The sequence below is a fragment of the Myzus persicae genome, unplaced genomic scaffold, assembly GCF_001856785.1.
Source record: "Myzus persicae strain clone G006 unplaced genomic scaffold, MPER_G0061.0, whole genome shotgun sequence".
NCBI classification, from domain to species: domain Eukaryota; kingdom Metazoa; phylum Arthropoda; class Insecta; order Hemiptera; family Aphididae; genus Myzus; species Myzus persicae.
Genome location: NW_019100920.1, coordinates 796 through 20845, shown reverse-complemented (window position 1 = coordinate 20845; position 20050 = coordinate 796). Strand labels below are relative to the sequence as shown.

General features: G+C 28.7%; 1 protein-coding gene and 1 long non-coding RNA gene across 3 annotated transcripts; both read left to right on the top strand.

The window, feature by feature from the left end:
* Positions 1–400: 400 nt before the first annotated feature.
* LOC111026828 lies at positions 401–14257 on the top strand. 2 transcript variants are annotated; one of them, XR_002603739.1, is made up of 5 exons: positions 401–2825; positions 8406–8459; positions 11898–12092; positions 12163–12202; positions 14037–14257. XR_002603739.1 is itself a non-coding variant. In XM_022304973.1 (3 exons), exons 1-3 carry the CDS (start codon positions 2449–2451, stop codon positions 12058–12060), a joined length of 594 nt encoding a protein of 197 aa, XP_022160665.1. In that variant the 5' UTR covers positions 401–2448; the 3' UTR covers positions 12061–12117. The 2 variants fall into 2 exon arrangements, 1 of the variants encoding a protein (XP_022160665.1); XM_022304973.1 differs by lacking the exons at positions 12163–12202; positions 14037–14257 and having other exon boundaries at positions 11898–12117.
* LOC111026829 lies at positions 10989–11465 on the top strand. The gene is made up of 3 exons (XR_002603740.1): positions 10989–11055; positions 11231–11263; positions 11421–11465. It is a non-coding gene; the product is annotated as an uncharacterized LOC111026829 (long non-coding RNA).
* Positions 14258–20050: the final 5793 nt, after the last annotated feature.

Genomic DNA, 20050 nt, shown 5'->3' with positions numbered 1-20050 from the left:
CCACTATTTTGCCAAATGGTTTACCCAGTTGCACTAGATCACATTTCGTTTAGTATTTTGGAATAGACTTATAAAATAATACCGTTGTCTGACATTTTTTTGATACCATTCTTACTGCATATTTGTAAACGAAATCATTATTTCTAATTTTTTGTAGGTACCTATAACAAGATGGGTAAACATATTAATTTGTTGTATTTATGTTATAATATGTTCTGTGTAGTTGCAACGTTAACAAAAAAAGGAGGTGAGTATATCTTATCTTTTTACTACATATTATGAAAAAATCACATAATATTACTATGCTTGAAGAATCTATTGGTAGGTATACATGTATAAATGTATAATACATATAATTAAAATTTTAAATGTTGACAACGTATAGTATTAATAGTATTATTTTAATGAAATAGTAATCAATACATATTATTAAATAGAATGAGATTTCTTATCAGACTGTATATCTAACAGAAAAATCTTCTGAATTCATATTTAACTTTTCTTAGATATCAACTAACTTGCCCTCATATTGTTTTTTTAAATAAATAACACATGTTTTACTAACTATTAAATTATTTAGAGTTTTATCGTGCAGAGGAATGTTATAGTAAGTAATCTGATTTTACTTAACAGTTATGAAAAATAAATTACTTAGAGCTCTAGTTCTCAGTACAATAATATGTTAATTGATGACCTACTAATTTTTAATTATTTAAAATTAATATGAAGTGGAAAATAACAAATCACAATAATCTGAAAATTGTGTGGAAGAACTTAAGAAAATGTTATCGAATTATATTCAGTTGAAAATTCATAAAAATTGTATATATATATAAGATTTATATCCAAGATTTTAAAATTTAATCGAAGGTTCCTCCCAAGTTTTACATCAGAGCGACTTAATCTTACTAGCTTTTTTTAATATAATCTGAATTTATTACTAGTTCGCATACAATTTGTTGCGACGTGTCAGTTAAGGTTAAAATTATGATTATCTCTATGTATAAATTAATGTTACTTTAACAAAAATCAAAGCAGTGCCGAAACAATTTGAGTTATTGAATTTAAATTTTGAGGATGGATTAATATTCTAATGTCGAGTTCCATTAAGAAAGGATTTTTCAAAACTTAGATTTTAAAGGGTCCAAAAAAAATGGTTAACATACAAAGTGTATACCTATATATACATATTTTACGGCACGACGACCTGTGGGTTTCTATAGCGACATGCAAAAATATATTTTCGTCCGTCTAACTACGTGTTTGATCGGGGTGTAGATGTGAATTGTTATGAGAACTAGAACTCTACAATCTATCTACATTTGTCTATGTATATAATTATAAATCCCTATTTCCCTTATTCGAGGCATCACGCTCATCGCTAATCATTTAAAACAGATAAATCTATCTTCTATTTACGATATACAACAGTTAATATATAATTTCTTAGTGATCATTTTGCAGTGGATGCAACCGGAAAATTAATGAAGAATTTCACAATGGGTTTTTTGATAAGTGTTTGTTCATCACGGTTATTGAAAACAATCATGCTTAAATCTTAAACAAACTTACATCACCCGCGGGCCTCCGCGTAATTCAACATTGGAATTTAATTAATAACTAATTTTTCGAGCAATTTTCTGATTTAAGACGTAATATATATAATACGAAGAGGAAAATATTGCCAACATTTCTAGTATCACTGCTGAATGAAGTTCATACAATGCTGTTAACAAAAATCTAAGCTAAAGTCATATTAGGATTATAAACATCTTTATCGAAATCTATATGATTTTTGCTAATGTTACATATACTTATTTTAATTGGCTAACTTTTTTTATATTCATAACTATACGATTTTATATAAACTTAGAGCAATATGTGTGATCGCCGATGGAGCTCTTAATGCACAGTTAGCCCCAAAGACTCGTACTTACAAGTAGGATGGTAAAACTATAAATAAAAGGAACTCAAATTTGATGGTATGATAATGATGATATAATAATATGTATTAAATAATTCATAAAAATTGGGGTGGACGTCTCCACAGTAACACTAATAATAATAAACGCCGGCAAACACAGGGCTTGCGTACGTATACAAGTAACAAATTACAATAAATTATAATAAAACCGTAACTAGGTCACGGGGACACGTAAATTAAACAATAATAATAACAAATAATGATGATACGACCGTGATATGTGTGAAGATAATGAATAATTGATAACTCAATTCCACCAACCAGTCGACCAGTAGTACCGCGATATTGGATGTTGACAGGTCCAACGATACTTGTTCGATGACGACAGCGTTGAACCGGTCGGTTTCGACCACGAGCAAAACCACGTGATAATTTAAATAACGGACGCACTATATTGCACGGTGCACTGTGCTGACTTCAGTCTAAAAGACAGCCGAATCGGACTTAACCCATACAGCCATTTCATGAGTAACTCGTGCAGTCGTGCACAGTATTACGATCGCAACGACGCACGGGCTCGATATGCCGTGGTAACGCCAAAACGCACGCGAGAACAACACTTAGGTACGCGGCAGTGCGGCTACGAACTTGCCGGACGTACGGCGAGAGAGGCGACAACAGACAGAAAAGCGCCGACGCCGGACACACGACGGGCGGCTCGAACGGACATCAGACGCAACACGGACGCCGTCGGCGTCCGTCGGTTCGCGCCGCCGGTGACATTACGCGTACTTATCTATCAACCGCTGTTATCGGCTGAAGCGCGGATTGGGTACATCATTATTGTTTACGGAGACGGCCCGACATACGAGTCGCGAACAATGTGTATAAGCTCAAACTTGTAAGTTGGTACTATCGAAAACTTAATCGATTTTAATTTTTTTACAAATAATAATTTCTTTTTTCTTACTACCTGAGGATGGTGCAAATTACAAATCCTTATTTTGGTGCAAATTAGAAACGCGTTTTAAAAAAAATGGTGCAAATATAAAATATATAAAATAGAGTTTTTGTTTCAACCCGACACTACGATAGTTAATTTGGCTACTGACGATCTTACCCTCGTTTGTAAGTGCTATATTTATGACGTATTAATACTTGCCGAAATTACAAACTACAAACTAACATAATAATTGTATTAAGTTATGAGTTGTATGGAAAACACAAAATAGCTCAACTATACTAATTGCGTTATCAAAAAAAAAAAATACTTTTCTTATAGATGTGCCTTGTGCGATAAACTTGCTTATTCAAATTATAATTATAGGTATAGAATCATTTTTTAATACAATATGTGTGTTATGTATAGAATCATTAGAATCATTTGTAAATATTATTATTATTAGTATTATTTTTGTTGAATTTATAATTCAGCTACTAATACTATTCAGTACTTGATAGTATTAAGTAAAATACAATTTTTCCTTCTTGAAAACACAACACTGTATTTTGTCGATAATTTTATTCCAAAAGAGTTACAGGCATCATAGCTAAATAAACTTTTATGTATATTAATAGTAGTATATTTGCGATCAGACTCTTTAATAACCATTTGTTGTGTATGTGTCTTTTAAATGTATTTTCAAAAAATATTTTGAACAACTAACATTTGCATATAAATATTCTATTTTTGGAAGAGGGTATTTAGTACCTTCTAATACCGGATTTATTGTTATTTTAAAATCACCACAAATTCTAACCGTGCCATCTGGTTTTAATATTTTTACTATTGGAGTTGCCCATTCACTGTGGTCGACGGGAACTAAAATATTGCTTTTAACTAAATTATCAATTTCGGTTTCAACTTTTCCTTTTAATGCTAAAGGTATAGACCTAGCCACCTAGGTTTGTAAAATTTAGGTACCGCCCCAGGTTTGATATTTAGGGAAATTTCGTATTTGTTAAAAGTACCTATATCATCTTTAAAAACGTTGTTATATTTTTTTATAATATTATCGAAACTTACGTCATTTTCCATATTGAACAAGGTAAGACATTTTATATTTTTTATATCATTTCGACCAATTAATGGAGGACCACCATTATCGATTACAAAAAAACACATTGTAAATTTTTTATTTTGATATGCCAAGTCGACAAATATTTTTCGTATTGGTTTAATGTCGTTGCCGACATAATCAGATAGCGAAATGTCATTATCATTTAATTTGATATGACTTAACAGCTGTTGACTACCTATATAATCTTTTTGAAATTACGCTGTGTTGTGAACCAGTATCAATTTCGAAGCTTACATTATTATTTTCCACGATTAAATCTACTGTAAACGGTTTCGCCGCTTTATTTTTAGAAGTTTGATCAATTTATAGAAAACTAAGTATTCGAAAGATCATAATTAACTGTTTCGTCACCATCATCGTTATCGTATAAAAATTTATTTTGTGTTTTGTTATTTTTCATTTTTTTCTTACCCTTTTTACATACAGTAGACAAATGAACCTTTTCACTGCAATTGTTGCACTGTCCTTGTATCTGCAGTCTTTTTGAATGTGATTGGAACGGCCACAAATTCCGCATTTGATTTTTGATTCCTTATGTGTGTTGAAACCCTGCTCGGCTTGATTATGTCCATTTTTTTTCTTTTTATACTTCAAGTCTGCGTATTCTTCATTTTTCCAGCCATTTCTGTCATTTTTGTCATTTATTGCAGCTTCTTTCTCTAATTTCCATTAGATTTGAATATGTGACTCCCACTTTTGAGGCATTTTCTTCTAATAGACGATCTTGAATTGATCCTAGAGCCATGCCGACAACAAATATGTCTCGAATAATCGTTGTTAGTTCCGACGAATAAACACATTTTGAACCAAGATTTTTGATGAGTGCACCCCTTTGGCACACCGATTCATCCTGTCTTTGTTTTGCTTGATAAAATGTATAAATAGCCGTGAAGAACGATTTCATTGGTTTGAAATATTTTTTCAAAATTTTCATTAGAGTGTCATACTCAACATCGTTAGGCGTGCTAGGAACACATAGACTAAAAAGTACTTTATGAATTTCCTCACTGACGGATGATAATTATATTGCTGTTTTTTAATATTGTTTTTAATTGCATTTTCCAAAACAAATTCGTCAATTTTGACTCAAAAATTGTTATGTCCATACCTGTTTCAAATTTTCCAGGTGACACAATAACTTGATTGAAGTTCATTATGGATTCTGTCTTATTAATTGCCATTTTGTATTAGTATGAATACAACACTTGAAACTTCTAATGAACTAGTGATTACGATTATTATTTTCTTCTTCGCCAATTTGTTGAATATTATTAATATGAATAATAACATAAACGTGTTTTGTAAACCTTTATTAATTGACATCATAAATCGTTATGACGTACATTATAATTCAACTCGATAATGATCGAAAGGCAGTCCCCACCGATCGTAATTTGATACTGCTGAATAATTAATATAAATACTACACGGGTAATATAGTGTAATCTAAATGCTAAATATGCAACATAACGAATTGTTTTTCAATTGAACTAATAAAATCTAAGATATCATTATACATAATATATAGTAGACCGCAACTATTCACTCATCAACGCAAAAACCAAACTACTGTGTCTACAGACTTGTAATTGTGTATACAGGCTTCTTAAGCAATATAGGGGCGAACTAAGAAAGGATGTTTCAAAATTCGACTTCTAGAGGGGTAAAAGGGAGTTTTTTATAGCTATAAAATACACGGGCAACGCCGTGACGGGACAGCTAGACAGTACTAAATAAAACAACAATTCAAAAATATAATATATATACAGGAAGATGTATTTAAAGTGCAATATCTGTTATCTCCGCTCAGAACCGTTTTTTTTTGTATTCAATGAATTGGTACCATTGAATTCAGATTCAATAAAATCCATTACTTTGACCTCCTGGACATCTAATGTACAGTAGAGTGATCAGTGATGACATAGACTTACTCGATTTTTTAATATATTCAGAATAATATATTATATTACTATTCCACATACAATTTGTTGCGACGTTGCTTGTTAAGGTTAAAATTATAATTTTACTAATTATGATAAAAATTTAAAAATAAATATCCATACATTAAGATGTATTTAAAGTGCAATTTCTGTTAGAAGAGCATCATCACTTTAAAAGTTGATCGCATTTGCGAACACCAACAAGTCGATGCTAATGGCTATGAACTACATCTTTTTTCTTTCTCCTCTCAGACACAATAATACGAATTTCGGAATTAATTATTTTAAATTAAAGTCAACAGTAAAATACAATAATGCGATTGCAATTTACGGGTATATGAACGTTCATCGAACAGGTAACTAATGAGTTGAGATAAAAAAATACATTTTACACTACACGCTATTCATATAAGCTAGTACTTGATGAAAACGCAAATAATGTCATAATATGACATACCTAGCTGTATGCAATATTAATAGCAATCATTTTTATGTCTAAAATAATTTTTTAAATACAATCAGAAACATCGCTAATTAGTTTTGTGCAGAATAGTGTGGATGCAAAGGTATATGCGGAATCCTGTAATGTGGAGTCACTTACTGGTTTGAATAAACTCTCCACATTTCACCGAATGGGACCAATTGTTTATTTGAACCATCATGATACCCTCTGAAATACACACATAAATGTCATTATAATCGATCCAGTGGTTTAGCATGATTTTTTATGTGTACATACGTACAGAAAAAAAATATATAGTGACAAATATTAGCTGTCATTACTTATTTATGATCTAAACTTTTTTAGGGCAAATGTTTTATAAAAAACTAGTAGTAGGAACACAAGGTATGTTCATTTTTTTTAATAATTAAAACGCATACATTCTTTTTTGAATAACTTTTTGATGAAACTCAATAAATTACTGATTATTAAAGGCCTCAAAATGTAATCTGGTGATGTATGAGCCATACAACTTGATCACATACCACATATCACATAAGCTCAAAAAACAACTACTGTCTAATTGGTGCCTAAGTGTTTGCTATATCAAAGTTCTCACATACTATTTATACACAAACAATTAATTTGTCGTTAACTACTTATAGCGCAGATTAATTTTGACCACGTGCCTTATATTAACTAGTATCTGTTTTATTTATTCCCTTATCAATACGGCTCATGACAATTAAATTGTAACAAAAAAAAATTATTTAATTTATCTTTTTATAGGATATCAAAACAGTCCAAATGATAGTTATGACAGTGTAGTGATTTCATTCTGTAAGTAAACATAAATTAATAGTGCAACAGGAAATTTAGTAAATGTGTCATTTTTATGTCATAGTCGGTTATTTAAATTGTTCCCAGAATAAACAAAAGTTTTTATAGTTATAAGTTACTATTTTAATGTGATGTAATGATGTAAATGAAAATGAGTGTATATAAGAGAGAATAGAAATACTCAAGGAGCAGTTTTCAGAAATAGTAAAAAGTTTGATAAGTATGGAAGATGTTGAAGTAAAGGCTCTAAGATATTTTTTAATTGATAAAAAAGAACATTCTTCAGAGCTAATTCAATACAGATTTCTATTTAATTTGAAGATACTTCATATTATAATATTTTGCAAGAAAAACTTAAAACTTTCATATTTAAACGACCTATAATTAAGTTTGAGATTGAATTATTGATGAACTAAGTTTGAGGCGGGCTGTATAAACGGACTGTAAAATATTTTCCTCTTTCGAATTAAAAAAAAAAAAAACATTCAAAGTTGGTTGATTCTGTAGTGCAAAATCATTATACAAGTTAGTTGTGTTTTTCGGATAACTTCTCATTAGTACAAGATGCATTATTTTTGAAGTGTTATAAATAAATAGTATATCCAAATTGTGTGGCATACATTTGAGGTTCAATATGCGGTAGAACAAGAGGTAGAACAAGATCTAGTGATATTAGAACTAGAAGGCTCAAAATATCATGTTGAAATATGTGAATGAACATCTCCAATAATTGTAATAAAAATAATAATAATATAGGATAATAAAATATGAATATGTGTCGTTTAAAAAATACACTAAATCCTTCCAGAAAAATAGACAAACATCCGTTGCCAAAATATGAAACGATATTCAATCAATAATCATAATATAGATCGAGGAATTTTTATAAAATTTAACTGATTTATCGGAGGCGTATTTACAACTTTAAGTAGCCTCTGCAACTCAACATATTTGAACTTTATAAACACTCATAAATTATTGTATCAATTCAATAGACTTGGTCGTAATATCGCTTTGTCTCAAATGAGTACCAATAAGTCCTTCCTGCCTAACACTGACAAGTGTTCAAACAAACTGTTTCCAAATTACAAACAAATTATGGTCATAGTGATGAATTTCAAATTTGACTAAAATATATAAACAAATATTGATGTGTAATAAAATTAATCTTCTTATAGTGAAGGGAAGTTTCGAAGATATTACATGGTCGGAAGTTCTAAATGGAATTATCCGTAAGTATACATGAAAAACTATTTACATTGTTATATTCAAATATTATAAGTCATAAAAATGCAAATACATATTAATCAAATATTTCATAAATATGTATTAATGATAATACATATTTCATAAATATGTATTAATGATAATACAGAGAGCGATTTACATCAGGATATAGGGAATCAATTTCTTCAAAAAATATTATGATATGAAAAATTGTATTTTCGTTGTATTACTTGCTGACAATACGATCACACTTACTAACAACCGTACAACACTCATGTGAACCGACTTTAACATATGATTAAATCACACATAAGTATTAGTTGCTTTTGAGTTATGATCTATAACTACATTTTCCTTTTAAATTAAATTAAACTAATTTTTAATCATAATTATTGACCTTTTACAGCCATTATTATTTATACCCTACAATTTTCGAGTGAAATATTTTATTTAGATATTCTATAAACTGCTTAAAATACTTCGTGGCGTCAGAGTACCTCAATAGTTTAATTTTAATCACATATATTATGTTTAAACTAATTACACAGTATAATAGTATTTGTTATTGATTCATTTGAAGTAAAAACACAGTATCAAAGTAAGATATATCAATATAAATAATATAATTAATCTTTTAATAGCCACTGTTTATAAAGACAAACAACATATTATAAGTAAGTATACACAACTAGTTATTGATAGTGTTATATGTTAATATTTTATAAATTATTATGTGTTTATATATGATTAACTACAATTTAATAAGTAGTTAAAATACAAAAACGCATTAATCATCTAACCGAAAATGTATTAATGAAAATACGTAGAGCAATACCTACATTGCCATGTTACGATAAAAATTCATCCCTATCGGCTTTCGCATGCTAAGATTATTATTATTGATTATTTGGAAAGAACCTTATGTATATTGTCTATGTATGTATTTTTTAATCCTTTCATTTTTTTCATTTCTTTTTTAATTTCTTAAAGATTCACATATTGGTTTTGCTTCTAAACTGATTAGATATTAGTGGGTGAGGAAAGAGTGCCCGATTCCGCTACGGGTGATTACAATATTTTGCCGTCAGTTGAAATTATTAGGAGTATTACATTTGCAATTGGTTTTTTTTTATATGTTTAAGTTTATTAGACAATAGTTTTGAGTACTAGAAATTTTGCAAACATGAGAAGATGTTCTGATTGATTTGAAACCTAACCTTGATGTCGTGGTGGATATATTATGTTGTTTATTGTATGGTTTAATATGGTTTTCTTTGCATCGTTTGAGACGACTATTCAAAATAATACCAATTATTTTAATCAAATGTGATTGATAAGATAAAAATATAAAAAATAACTGAGGTCTATGTGCCAAAATATATGGTATAATTATATTTTTTATAGGCAAGAATTCAGATTTTATAATGGAATCCGCGATCGTAATTTTTATTTGTAAGTATACACAGTACAAGTTAGCATGAAAGTTTTAGGCGTTAAGAAGTACTAGATGGTCATTTTTCAATATATTTTCCGTGGTTATCTGTTGGGGTATCTATTGGCTGTATTTTTTATCCTTAACCAATGTTGTGGCTGTTAAAATCGCCTCTTATTATAACAACGTTTACTGATTAAGAAGGTAATTATTACAAATGTTTAGATCACGATCATACCATTGGACTGCATTACCGCTACTATCGTTCTTATTCATATTTATGTTGCTATCATTGGGGAAAGAGAAGTTCAGAAAGCTGAAAGAGGCTTTTGCATTTTAAAATTGATTCATATGCCATTTAACTGTTAGTAATTTTAAATCTGATTCGTTCACTTTAAATTATAAAAAAATTTTGTCCATGTAATATGAATTCGCTTTTTTGTAGATAGATTCAATGCTTGTGGTTTCGAATTTAATAACTGCAGTTTATTTTTTTATACAACATATTTATTGTGATGGTATGAATATATTTTTTTTTTTTGAGATGTTAGTTATTATGTGGTTTTAGTTGGAGTTTAAGTTTTGTTTTTACCGAACACAACTTAAAGGCTTGGTCACTCATATTAAATATGTTTTGGGGTCAATTAGAAATTGATAATAGAAGTTACGATGTTCCCATTGGAAGTTTGACAGTTTCGTTAAACAAGTGTTGAACAATAGTACGATAAAATGGAAACAATCGTTTAAACTAATTTTTATCACTACTGACTTATGTTTATATGAAACCGGAGTATCTACTGAGTTCTGATGAATAGTTAAATGTTTGTTTTAATTCGACTATTTATTCATTTTGAATCATAGTTCACGTATCAAGGCATCTAGCAGATATTCTCATTTTTGCATTCCATACTTCTAGTGAAATATTTTGGTTAGATATTCGATCCATTGCTGAAAATTATTTGTTATACTCCACAGTTTCAGTCTACCTGAATAATTTATATATTAAAAGGTATTTTTATGTTCTACTTTTGTACCAAAGTATGTTTGGCCAATTCGAATGAATTATAAGACAAGTATCAAACTGAAATAAATGCATAATATAATCATTCTTTTTATAGTTGATGTTTTTAAACAACACGATGATTTTGATACCAGAATCAACGATTTAAGTAAGCATGCATAACTTGTAAGGTATATTTTTATAAGTGATTTATATTTGGCAGAGGCTACCATGTATTCAATGTTATTCATAATTATATTCCTACATGTTCATTGGGTTATACATTCAATATCTTTTTTTATGAGCATATGGCCTAAAATAGAAAAATTTTGTACATTATTTAGAGTCGATGGTAAAGAATCAAGGACTTAAAATTGGTGAGTTGTTTTGTGAATGGTCAATAATTAAGCACTAATAAATGTTTCAATTAACAAATTCATGTCTACTTATAACTGTGTGTAATGTAATTATAAAATGTATCATTTACAAAGCAACTAACAATAATAAATTGCTATAAACTAATTAAAATAATAGCAGATCCATTGCGAAGGTTCATTGAAGGATATGGAGATAAAGGCGGTATGTAATTATTTAACTTGTTAAAGAATAGTAAAATACAAAACTGACTCCTTATTTAGAATTAATTATTTTAGTAATTATTATTAGTTATTTTATCATAAAATATGCTTAAATCATAGCTAACTAACTAAACTAACAATATATAAACTTAGAATTTTGACAAAATTCGTAAAAACCATGACTATTTTCAAATTATATTTAAGTAGAAATTCATACAAATTTTCATATTCATATCTAAGAATTAAAAATTCACAGAATAACAGTTATAATTTTGCTGCAATTCGGTTAAAAAACAGCCCAATTTCAAATAGGTATAATTAATATTTTTCATTATCAATGATATTTTAAGAAGAATGATAATTCAACTCATCGTCTACCATTTTAATAATGAATAAAAACAATGTATTACACTAACTTTCCGTTTGCCCACAGATTCGTTTATCTTCTACAATGTAATGATATCATTGAATTCAAATTTCATAACATCTTTAACAGCGACCTCTTAGACACCTACTGTAAAAAAAGGCCACAGTCACTTACAAGCTTTTTTTTTTTAAGCTCCAGAGATTTATCTATCAACAAAGAAATTTTGTAATGCATACAGGAAGAATGAAAATTTGTAATATGGTAAGAAATATTTTATTATTGTTATCAATTCACAGATCACAATAATTAACTGTTTTTTCTGATTACTTAGATCCAGTGGTTTCTAAAAGTAGAGGTTTCAATTGCTTCAGGTGAGTACATATCATAATTATTTCTTTCTACATGTTGTGAAATATTTCACTAGAACATGAAACATTTAAGATATTAAAGCATTGAGTTAGTTTTGACGGTATTAAAAACGGAAACCGGTATTGCGATAGTATTAAAAATTATATTTTGGGTACCGGTATGAAACGGTTTACCGAAATATCGGGGTATACAGCAAAACTGAAACATACCGGAACACCGTGACACCGGAAAACCGTAATACAGTTTAATAATCAAGATCCTTAGTATCACAGATCAGTGTGCATCTTCCTTATCGCTACAGAAGCAATATGTATTTTTTTTTCGAATATTAATTTCAACGAAAATCGGTACAACAAAAAAACCGTCACTCGGTACATCGAGAGTGCGATATGTATAAAGGCTTACAGAATACCATTTCAACGGTATTTGAGCAAATATCGGTATATCGATGTAATTCTGATAATACTATTTACTAATACGTACTATACGTACTATACCGATTAAATTCTGAAACCATGATGAACAGTATCACGAATCAGTGTGCATCTTCTTATCGCTACAACAGCAATAAGTATTATTATTTAGGAATGTTAATTTTAAAAAAAATAGTCATCCCTCGTTACAACGGTAGTACGGTGTGTAAAAGTATACTGAATTCCATTTCAGTAGTATTTAAGCAAAAATCTGTACAACGATTTAATTCTGATTATATTAAGTGCTTGTTATAGACTTTTTATAGCAAACATTTTTTTCTCTGGCATCTTCTCTTGTTCGACGACAAAGCATTAATACAACTATTCATGTAACTAAATATAAGATTATAATATACTTCTTTAACAAATAATTATTAGATGTCTGCTTTTAAAATTTATTTTCTTAATTTAAAATTTAAACAAGAATTTTTTATTAATTTTTTTATCTTCATTTATCATAAAATTGATAATACATAACAAATTGATTTCACGATGGAAAAAATTAACAAATGATAAATGGAACTAAAAAAAATAAAAATAAAAATAATTAAATTATTGAAATATGTCATGCAACATTAAAAAATATTTTATTTCATCAAATTATTAAAAACTATAGGTGCTTCAGCTAGATGATAAATGGTGAACATTATTAGCACAAGGTAGATAAATATATTAATCTTACTTATTAACTACTTTATATTGACCAACAAGTTTATAAATGTTTAGCTTTTGTCGAATTTGATAACTATACTCTATTTCCTCCGAACGATAATTAACAGTGAATAGCTAATATAACTAAAAACAAAACTCACAGAATTAAATAAGCTAGCACGTTTATATTCTTGAATAAGTACACGAATACAATATATTTAATCAACACTTTATATACATATGCTCCTGTTCTGAGCACTAAAGTAATATTTATAAATTTAGTTCCAATGAGTACTGTACCTACTGTGTTGGATTCCCAGATTTTATTCCTAGACAAACGCATTCTAATTTAATAAATTTACATTTCATATTCATATTTAAAATAAACATATAGCCATAAAGAAGAAAATTTTATAATTATAGTAAAAACAATGTAAATATCGAGGGGTAAATTAAATTGTTAAAAATTTCATATTTTTACTGAAGACTATTTGAATACAATGACAAAATCACAATTCTCAATTATTATAAAAATGAGTAATGCTGGTTGACATGATTATAATGCATTCTACTCATATACGTTATATAGTAACTTGTACATAAATTATTCTATTAAAATATTTATTGTTACTATAATTAAGTATAATGTATTTAATTTAAAATCAAGAAACCAAATTAAGTGTAACTGTTATATTTTTATTTTTATTTTCAGATATACTTTCTACTTCATCTGAATATTATATTGATTTTTTGTTTTCGGAAATAAATCTTATTATTATATAACTTAGCTACATGATAATTATCTAAATGCAGCTGTTATATTTATTATGACAGTAATGTTTGTGTAAATTACTGATTCATTGTCATCACTCACCGTACTTTTATGAGTACCTACTTTTACTGTATTATTATTTATTATTTTTTTGAAATATTACGTACTAGTGTATTTTTACAATTTTAAATGAATTTATTGCCTTTACATTCCTTCATTTTGTTTACAGTTATAACTCTATATTATTATTTACATTCGCTTCTCATTGCACTGTGATTCGCCCATACACGTGTGGTTTAGTACGTACCATAATTAGCGATCGTCTTCGAGCTTGCAAGGGCAATGACTTATGACAACCATGGCGTCGACTTATGCTGTTGCTCTTATCAGGTTCCCTATCACTCTATACTTGTTATAATTTGAAAAATCAAAATTGATGTTGCTATTGGTACAACTGCGTGTTTAAACATTTATAAATTCTCAATAAAGGGGAGTAGATTAAAATGTTTTATAGCATATTTTTTAAAATTAGATTATTATTTATTATTTGTAATGCTGTTTACGGCTGACTTGAATGATAATTCGTTTGTATGAAACATTATACCTACTATTTTATATTGTTTTCAAAAATAAAATAAATTCTCATATGTTGATAAGTACATGCAATTACCCAACAATCCCGGGAGACTGAAGCTCAATCAAGCCACTCCCTCCCCCCTAGTTATGCCTATGAATGGTGTATAGTATGAACAATGTCTTTCAAAACAACACTTTATACGGGCGATCTACGTTTGCGGCTTCATATTATGTGACAAAAATAGTGAAAAAATTATTGGTTAAATTTTCGTATTTAATAAACACATCTATATAAGGACCCTTCTAAAACCTACATGATAATATGAAATAATGACAGTCTGATTTCACCAAATAACAAATTGTGAATTGTTAATATTGTTAAAGACGTCAGTGTCGTTGACAGTGTAAGTACAATGTAATGACATTCCGAAATCACTGAATACCGATATACGAGTATATGATGTTTAAATAAGATTACAGATTTATAGATAAATTTTGACACCTACGCTTATTGAAAGTATATAAAATATAGACAGATTATCCTTTTACTATAAGTAGTAAAAATCCACTGTAGCCACCGATTCAAATAGTTAGGGTAATATAAATATTTATATTCAAAACCAAAACTGTTTTCGGAAAAAATAAATAATCATACTATAAACCGAAATCAAAAACAGAAAAAAAATTATATCAGACACCCAAATCGAAATAATATAACATTTTTTCGATTTCAAGGTCCTCCATAATGACTTGCATATTATTTCGTTTTGTCTTGAATCCACATGATGTTTAGAAAAAAAAAAAATAGTTTCCATCTTTCAATGTAATCCTAATTTTGGAGAATTTGGCACAGCTATTATAGGTGATTAATACAAAATATATAGTAGAATTTTTTTTTTTATTATTATTATTAAAAAGTGTTACTGACATCAAGGTCATCTAACTTATTGCTATAAAAATTTTTTTTTTACATTCGATAGTTGTTAAAAATAAATAAATAATAAATACAATAAATACAGTAATTTACATTGATGAATAGCTAAATAATGAAATATGACATCGAAATAATTAGTTTAACTAGGTGTGTGATTTTTTTTTATGAATATTATTGGTGTTGAGAAAGGGCATCATGAGGACGTCCGCGCTTAAGACGACGGAGGGTAGGCTTGTCGTTGGGTTTGAAATATTTTGCACTTTTGGCGTTGTTTAGCTCGCGAAAGAAATTGACTGATAGATTCTGTATGTAGGATTTAACCATAGGGAGTCTGAAGTCTGTATGGAGTGCTTCGTTTCTGACGAACCCTGGCGCGTTGGATATTATGCGTAAAATCTTCGACTGGAAGACTTGAATTTTATTTATGTGAGTTTTGGCACAGTATCCACAGATAGGGGAAGCATACAGAATTAATGGTCGTAGAATTTGCTTATAAAGAAGCATGGAGCACTTCCAGCTTAAGGCAGTTTGACGGTTGAATAAGCGATAAAGAATTTTAAGTCGTTGGCAGCCTTGTTGAAGTTTCGAAGAAATGTGAGGGTTCCAGGTTAAATTTTTGTCTAAGATAACTCCTAGATATTTTTTTGTTGGAGACCAGGAAATGTTGTCGCCATTAAGTACTAGGGAGGGAGGGAGGGCTATTGGGACGACGAAGTGTAAATAATACTGATGTACGTTTTGAGGGGTTTAAGATAATTTTCCATTCTTTCGCCCAACATTTTATTTTCTTTAAGTGGCTCTGTATATTTTCAGTTACCATGTTTACATCACTGGAGCTTGAATAGACAACACCGTCGTCAGCGTATAGTGAAACTTCTGTGTTAGATGTAGTGGGAAAGTCCGCGATGTACAAATTAAAAAGCAGGGGAGAGATTTTGGATCCTTGAGAACACCAGCTGCTATTTTTTTTATTGTCGAACTGGTGTCATTATAGTAGAATAATAATAATTCGTCGGTCATGGCAAATTGAAATTATTAATATCATCAAAACCTTGTTGTTTCTAAATACTCGAAGGTACGTACTCTAAATTTTTTAAGTAAATCGTTACGTTATTTTTAATTTATTTTTTTTTGGTAAAAACTTATTCAATCCATTGTATTTTTCTACGTATAAAAACGATTAGACATCTGTTCTAAATACTTAGAGCCACTGCGGTTTATTTAATTTGCATGCTAAATATTTACTAAGGTGATATACACACAACAAAATAGTACCAACAATGTACCTGCTTAACAGAATGTGGTATGACCTACTTATGAGAAATCTTGTTTAAAATTTTTAATACTTATAACGACAAAAGTTACAAATATGTTACAATAAAACAGTTTAAGATATTTTGATGAATTTTGTCAAAATTTGAACCGTATCTATTTATAAAAAAGAAAATTTAGGCCATATACCAACAATTATTCATACAGTTTTATATTGGATGATATGATACGGTTTTGTGTACTCAAAGATTTGTTGTTATTTTCATCGTAATGATGTATGTCTGATTGAATTATTCTCTAGGTATTGAGTTGGATATTATTTCTCTCAAGTCGAGAATGCAAATATTAAAATTGATGAGAACTTTTTCTATTGCATACACCTTATAATGTCAAATATTGTTTAATCATAAAAGTGAATATTTATTAAAATGTGTTTTTTTATAGTAAGTTCCCTCCATACAATTTTCTGAAAAATTAATTTTTTTTGTAATTTTGATGTATGAGTAGTAATTTGGTCTCTATTTCAGTATTTCTGTATTAATATACACCACATTTTTTTTTGAAATCAAACATAAATGTCTTGAAATAATATGAAATATAAGTTAATTATGAAGTTGTAAAAGAAAAAATGCGACGAAGGGTCGACTGTTTTTTTCTTTAGGCTAGATGTTAAAATTTAACATACTATACATACACAACAATACCATAATTAATATAAGAATAATAAAATGTCATATGCACTATTGAAAAATGCTTATTCTAAGGTTTTGTTCGATACATAAACTTTTTGGTTTCATGTAGACCAAAAAACGTTATTTACACACTACTATTTTCCCAAATGGTTTACCCAGTTGCACTAGATCACATTTCGTTTAATATTTCAGAATAGACTTATAAAATAATACTGTGGTCTAACATTTTTTGATAACATTCTTACTGCATATTTCTAAACAAAATCATTATTACTAATTTTTTGTAAGTTCCTAACAAGATGGTTAAACATATTAATTCGTTGTATTTATGTTTTATGTTCTGTGTAGTAGGAAATATAGACGCAGCATTTAAATCAAATAAAGGTGAGTATATCTTATCTTTTTACTACATATTATAAAAAAATAAATTTATAATACTATGATGTAATGGCCTTGTTTAACTAATACTACATACATGATACTGTTAGGCCATCTTTGATATTATTTGTGTATCATTTAAAGTTGTATTGTGTGTTATATAAATTTGTATAATAATACAACAAGTAAACCAGTATTAGAAAAATTGTTACCACGTAATTGAATTATCGTCTTGCCATTAGTTTTAAGACTCAAAACCCATCACATTTATACACACCAACACATCCACCACACAATCCATCACTCTTGAGTCGGTATACAAAAATACACAAAAATACACTGTTTTTTAGGTGAGTAGTGGTGTAACGTGAAGTAATTCGGTGACCGGGGTGCACGGCCTACGATAGTTTGTAAACGGAACGCAAACAAAAGTTTTTTAAATTGCAGTATATCAATATTTAATGATATAACGTGGGGAGGTTCTCTTAGCGGCGAATAGTTCAGCGGTGAAAAATTAAATGTCCTAGACCCCCATTTCATCAATTCGTATTCCTAAATAACTGTGGTATTTTTAAATTTAAGTATTTAACAAATCGTGTTATCTCTATAAGGACCCTTCCAAAACCTATATGATAATATATGAAATAATCACAATCTGATCTTCAACAATTAACAAATTGTGAATTGTTAATATTGTTACTGACGTCAGTGTCGTTGACAGTGTAAGTACAATTTATTGTATACATTTAAGAATGAAATTGTGGAATCACTGTATACCGATGTACGAGTATATAATGTTTAAATAACATTACGCATTTATAGATAAATTTTGATACGCTTGTTGAAAGTATATAAAATATAGACAGATTATTCTTTTAGTATAAGTAGTAAAATTACACTGTTAGTCACCGATTCAAATACATATTATATAATATTATAACAAATTATAAAGACAAAACCATATCATAAATATAAGAATAATTAAAAATTGTATGCACTATTGAAAATTGCTTATTCTAAGGTTTCGTTTGATACATAAACTTTTTGGTTTCGTGAAGACAGCCAAACGTTATTTACACGGTATTATTGTCCCAAATGGTTTACCTAGTTGCACAAGATCACATTTCGTTAAGTATTTTAGAACAGACTTATAAAATAATACCATTGTTTAACATTTTTTTAATGTCATACTTATCGCATATTTCTAAAAGAAATCATTATTATTAATTTTTTGTTCTTACCTAACAAGATGGTTAACACATTAATTTGTTGTCTTTATGTTTTATGTACTATATAGTTGCACCTGTAGATGATCCATTAACAAGAAACGAAGGTGAGTATATCTGATCTCGTTATTACATAGTAAGACAAATCACATAATATTACTATGATTGAAGATATTATTAGGTAAAAATGTATAATACATATACTTAAAATTTAAATGTATACCACGATTTAAGATAGTATGGTTGCCTATCGAATTGTGATAAGAAAGCCAGAACGGTGAATCTCATTTTTTTACTATTGCAGCGCTCCATGTGAGGAAATTTAGAAAAATAGTGTTGTATACTCGTAACTCGCGCCAATGTTTAAATCATAGACAAAAATATGGTATTGGTATTATGACTTATGAGTACCTATATTGACCTATATGGTTAAATGACACAAGTTTTTGTAAATGGTATCCACTGATTGGATACTAATTAAAGAATTTCAATAGTTTTAAAACAAACAATATTCTAGAACACAAAAAATAAAGTTTAGAAAAATGCGTAATAATAATAATTTACTATTGTAGGTATAATTAACATATATATCCATGTGGTGATAATTCACCAGATGAATTAGAACATAACGCTGATTCATGAGAAATATTAATTTGCAAATTATTATCATCATTTAACACACTAGTTTGCTGTGCTCATTGGTAAAAGCATTGATTATAGAATAGACAGATAGCCCACGGCATAGGAGTATTCGGCGACTAAAATAATATTTCGACAGGATGCCTATAGATGGCGTTGTATCAATCAACAATTATTAATTACAGCATTGATTCTGTATCTGAATCTGAAGATAATATTGAACTGTTCAAATTTACT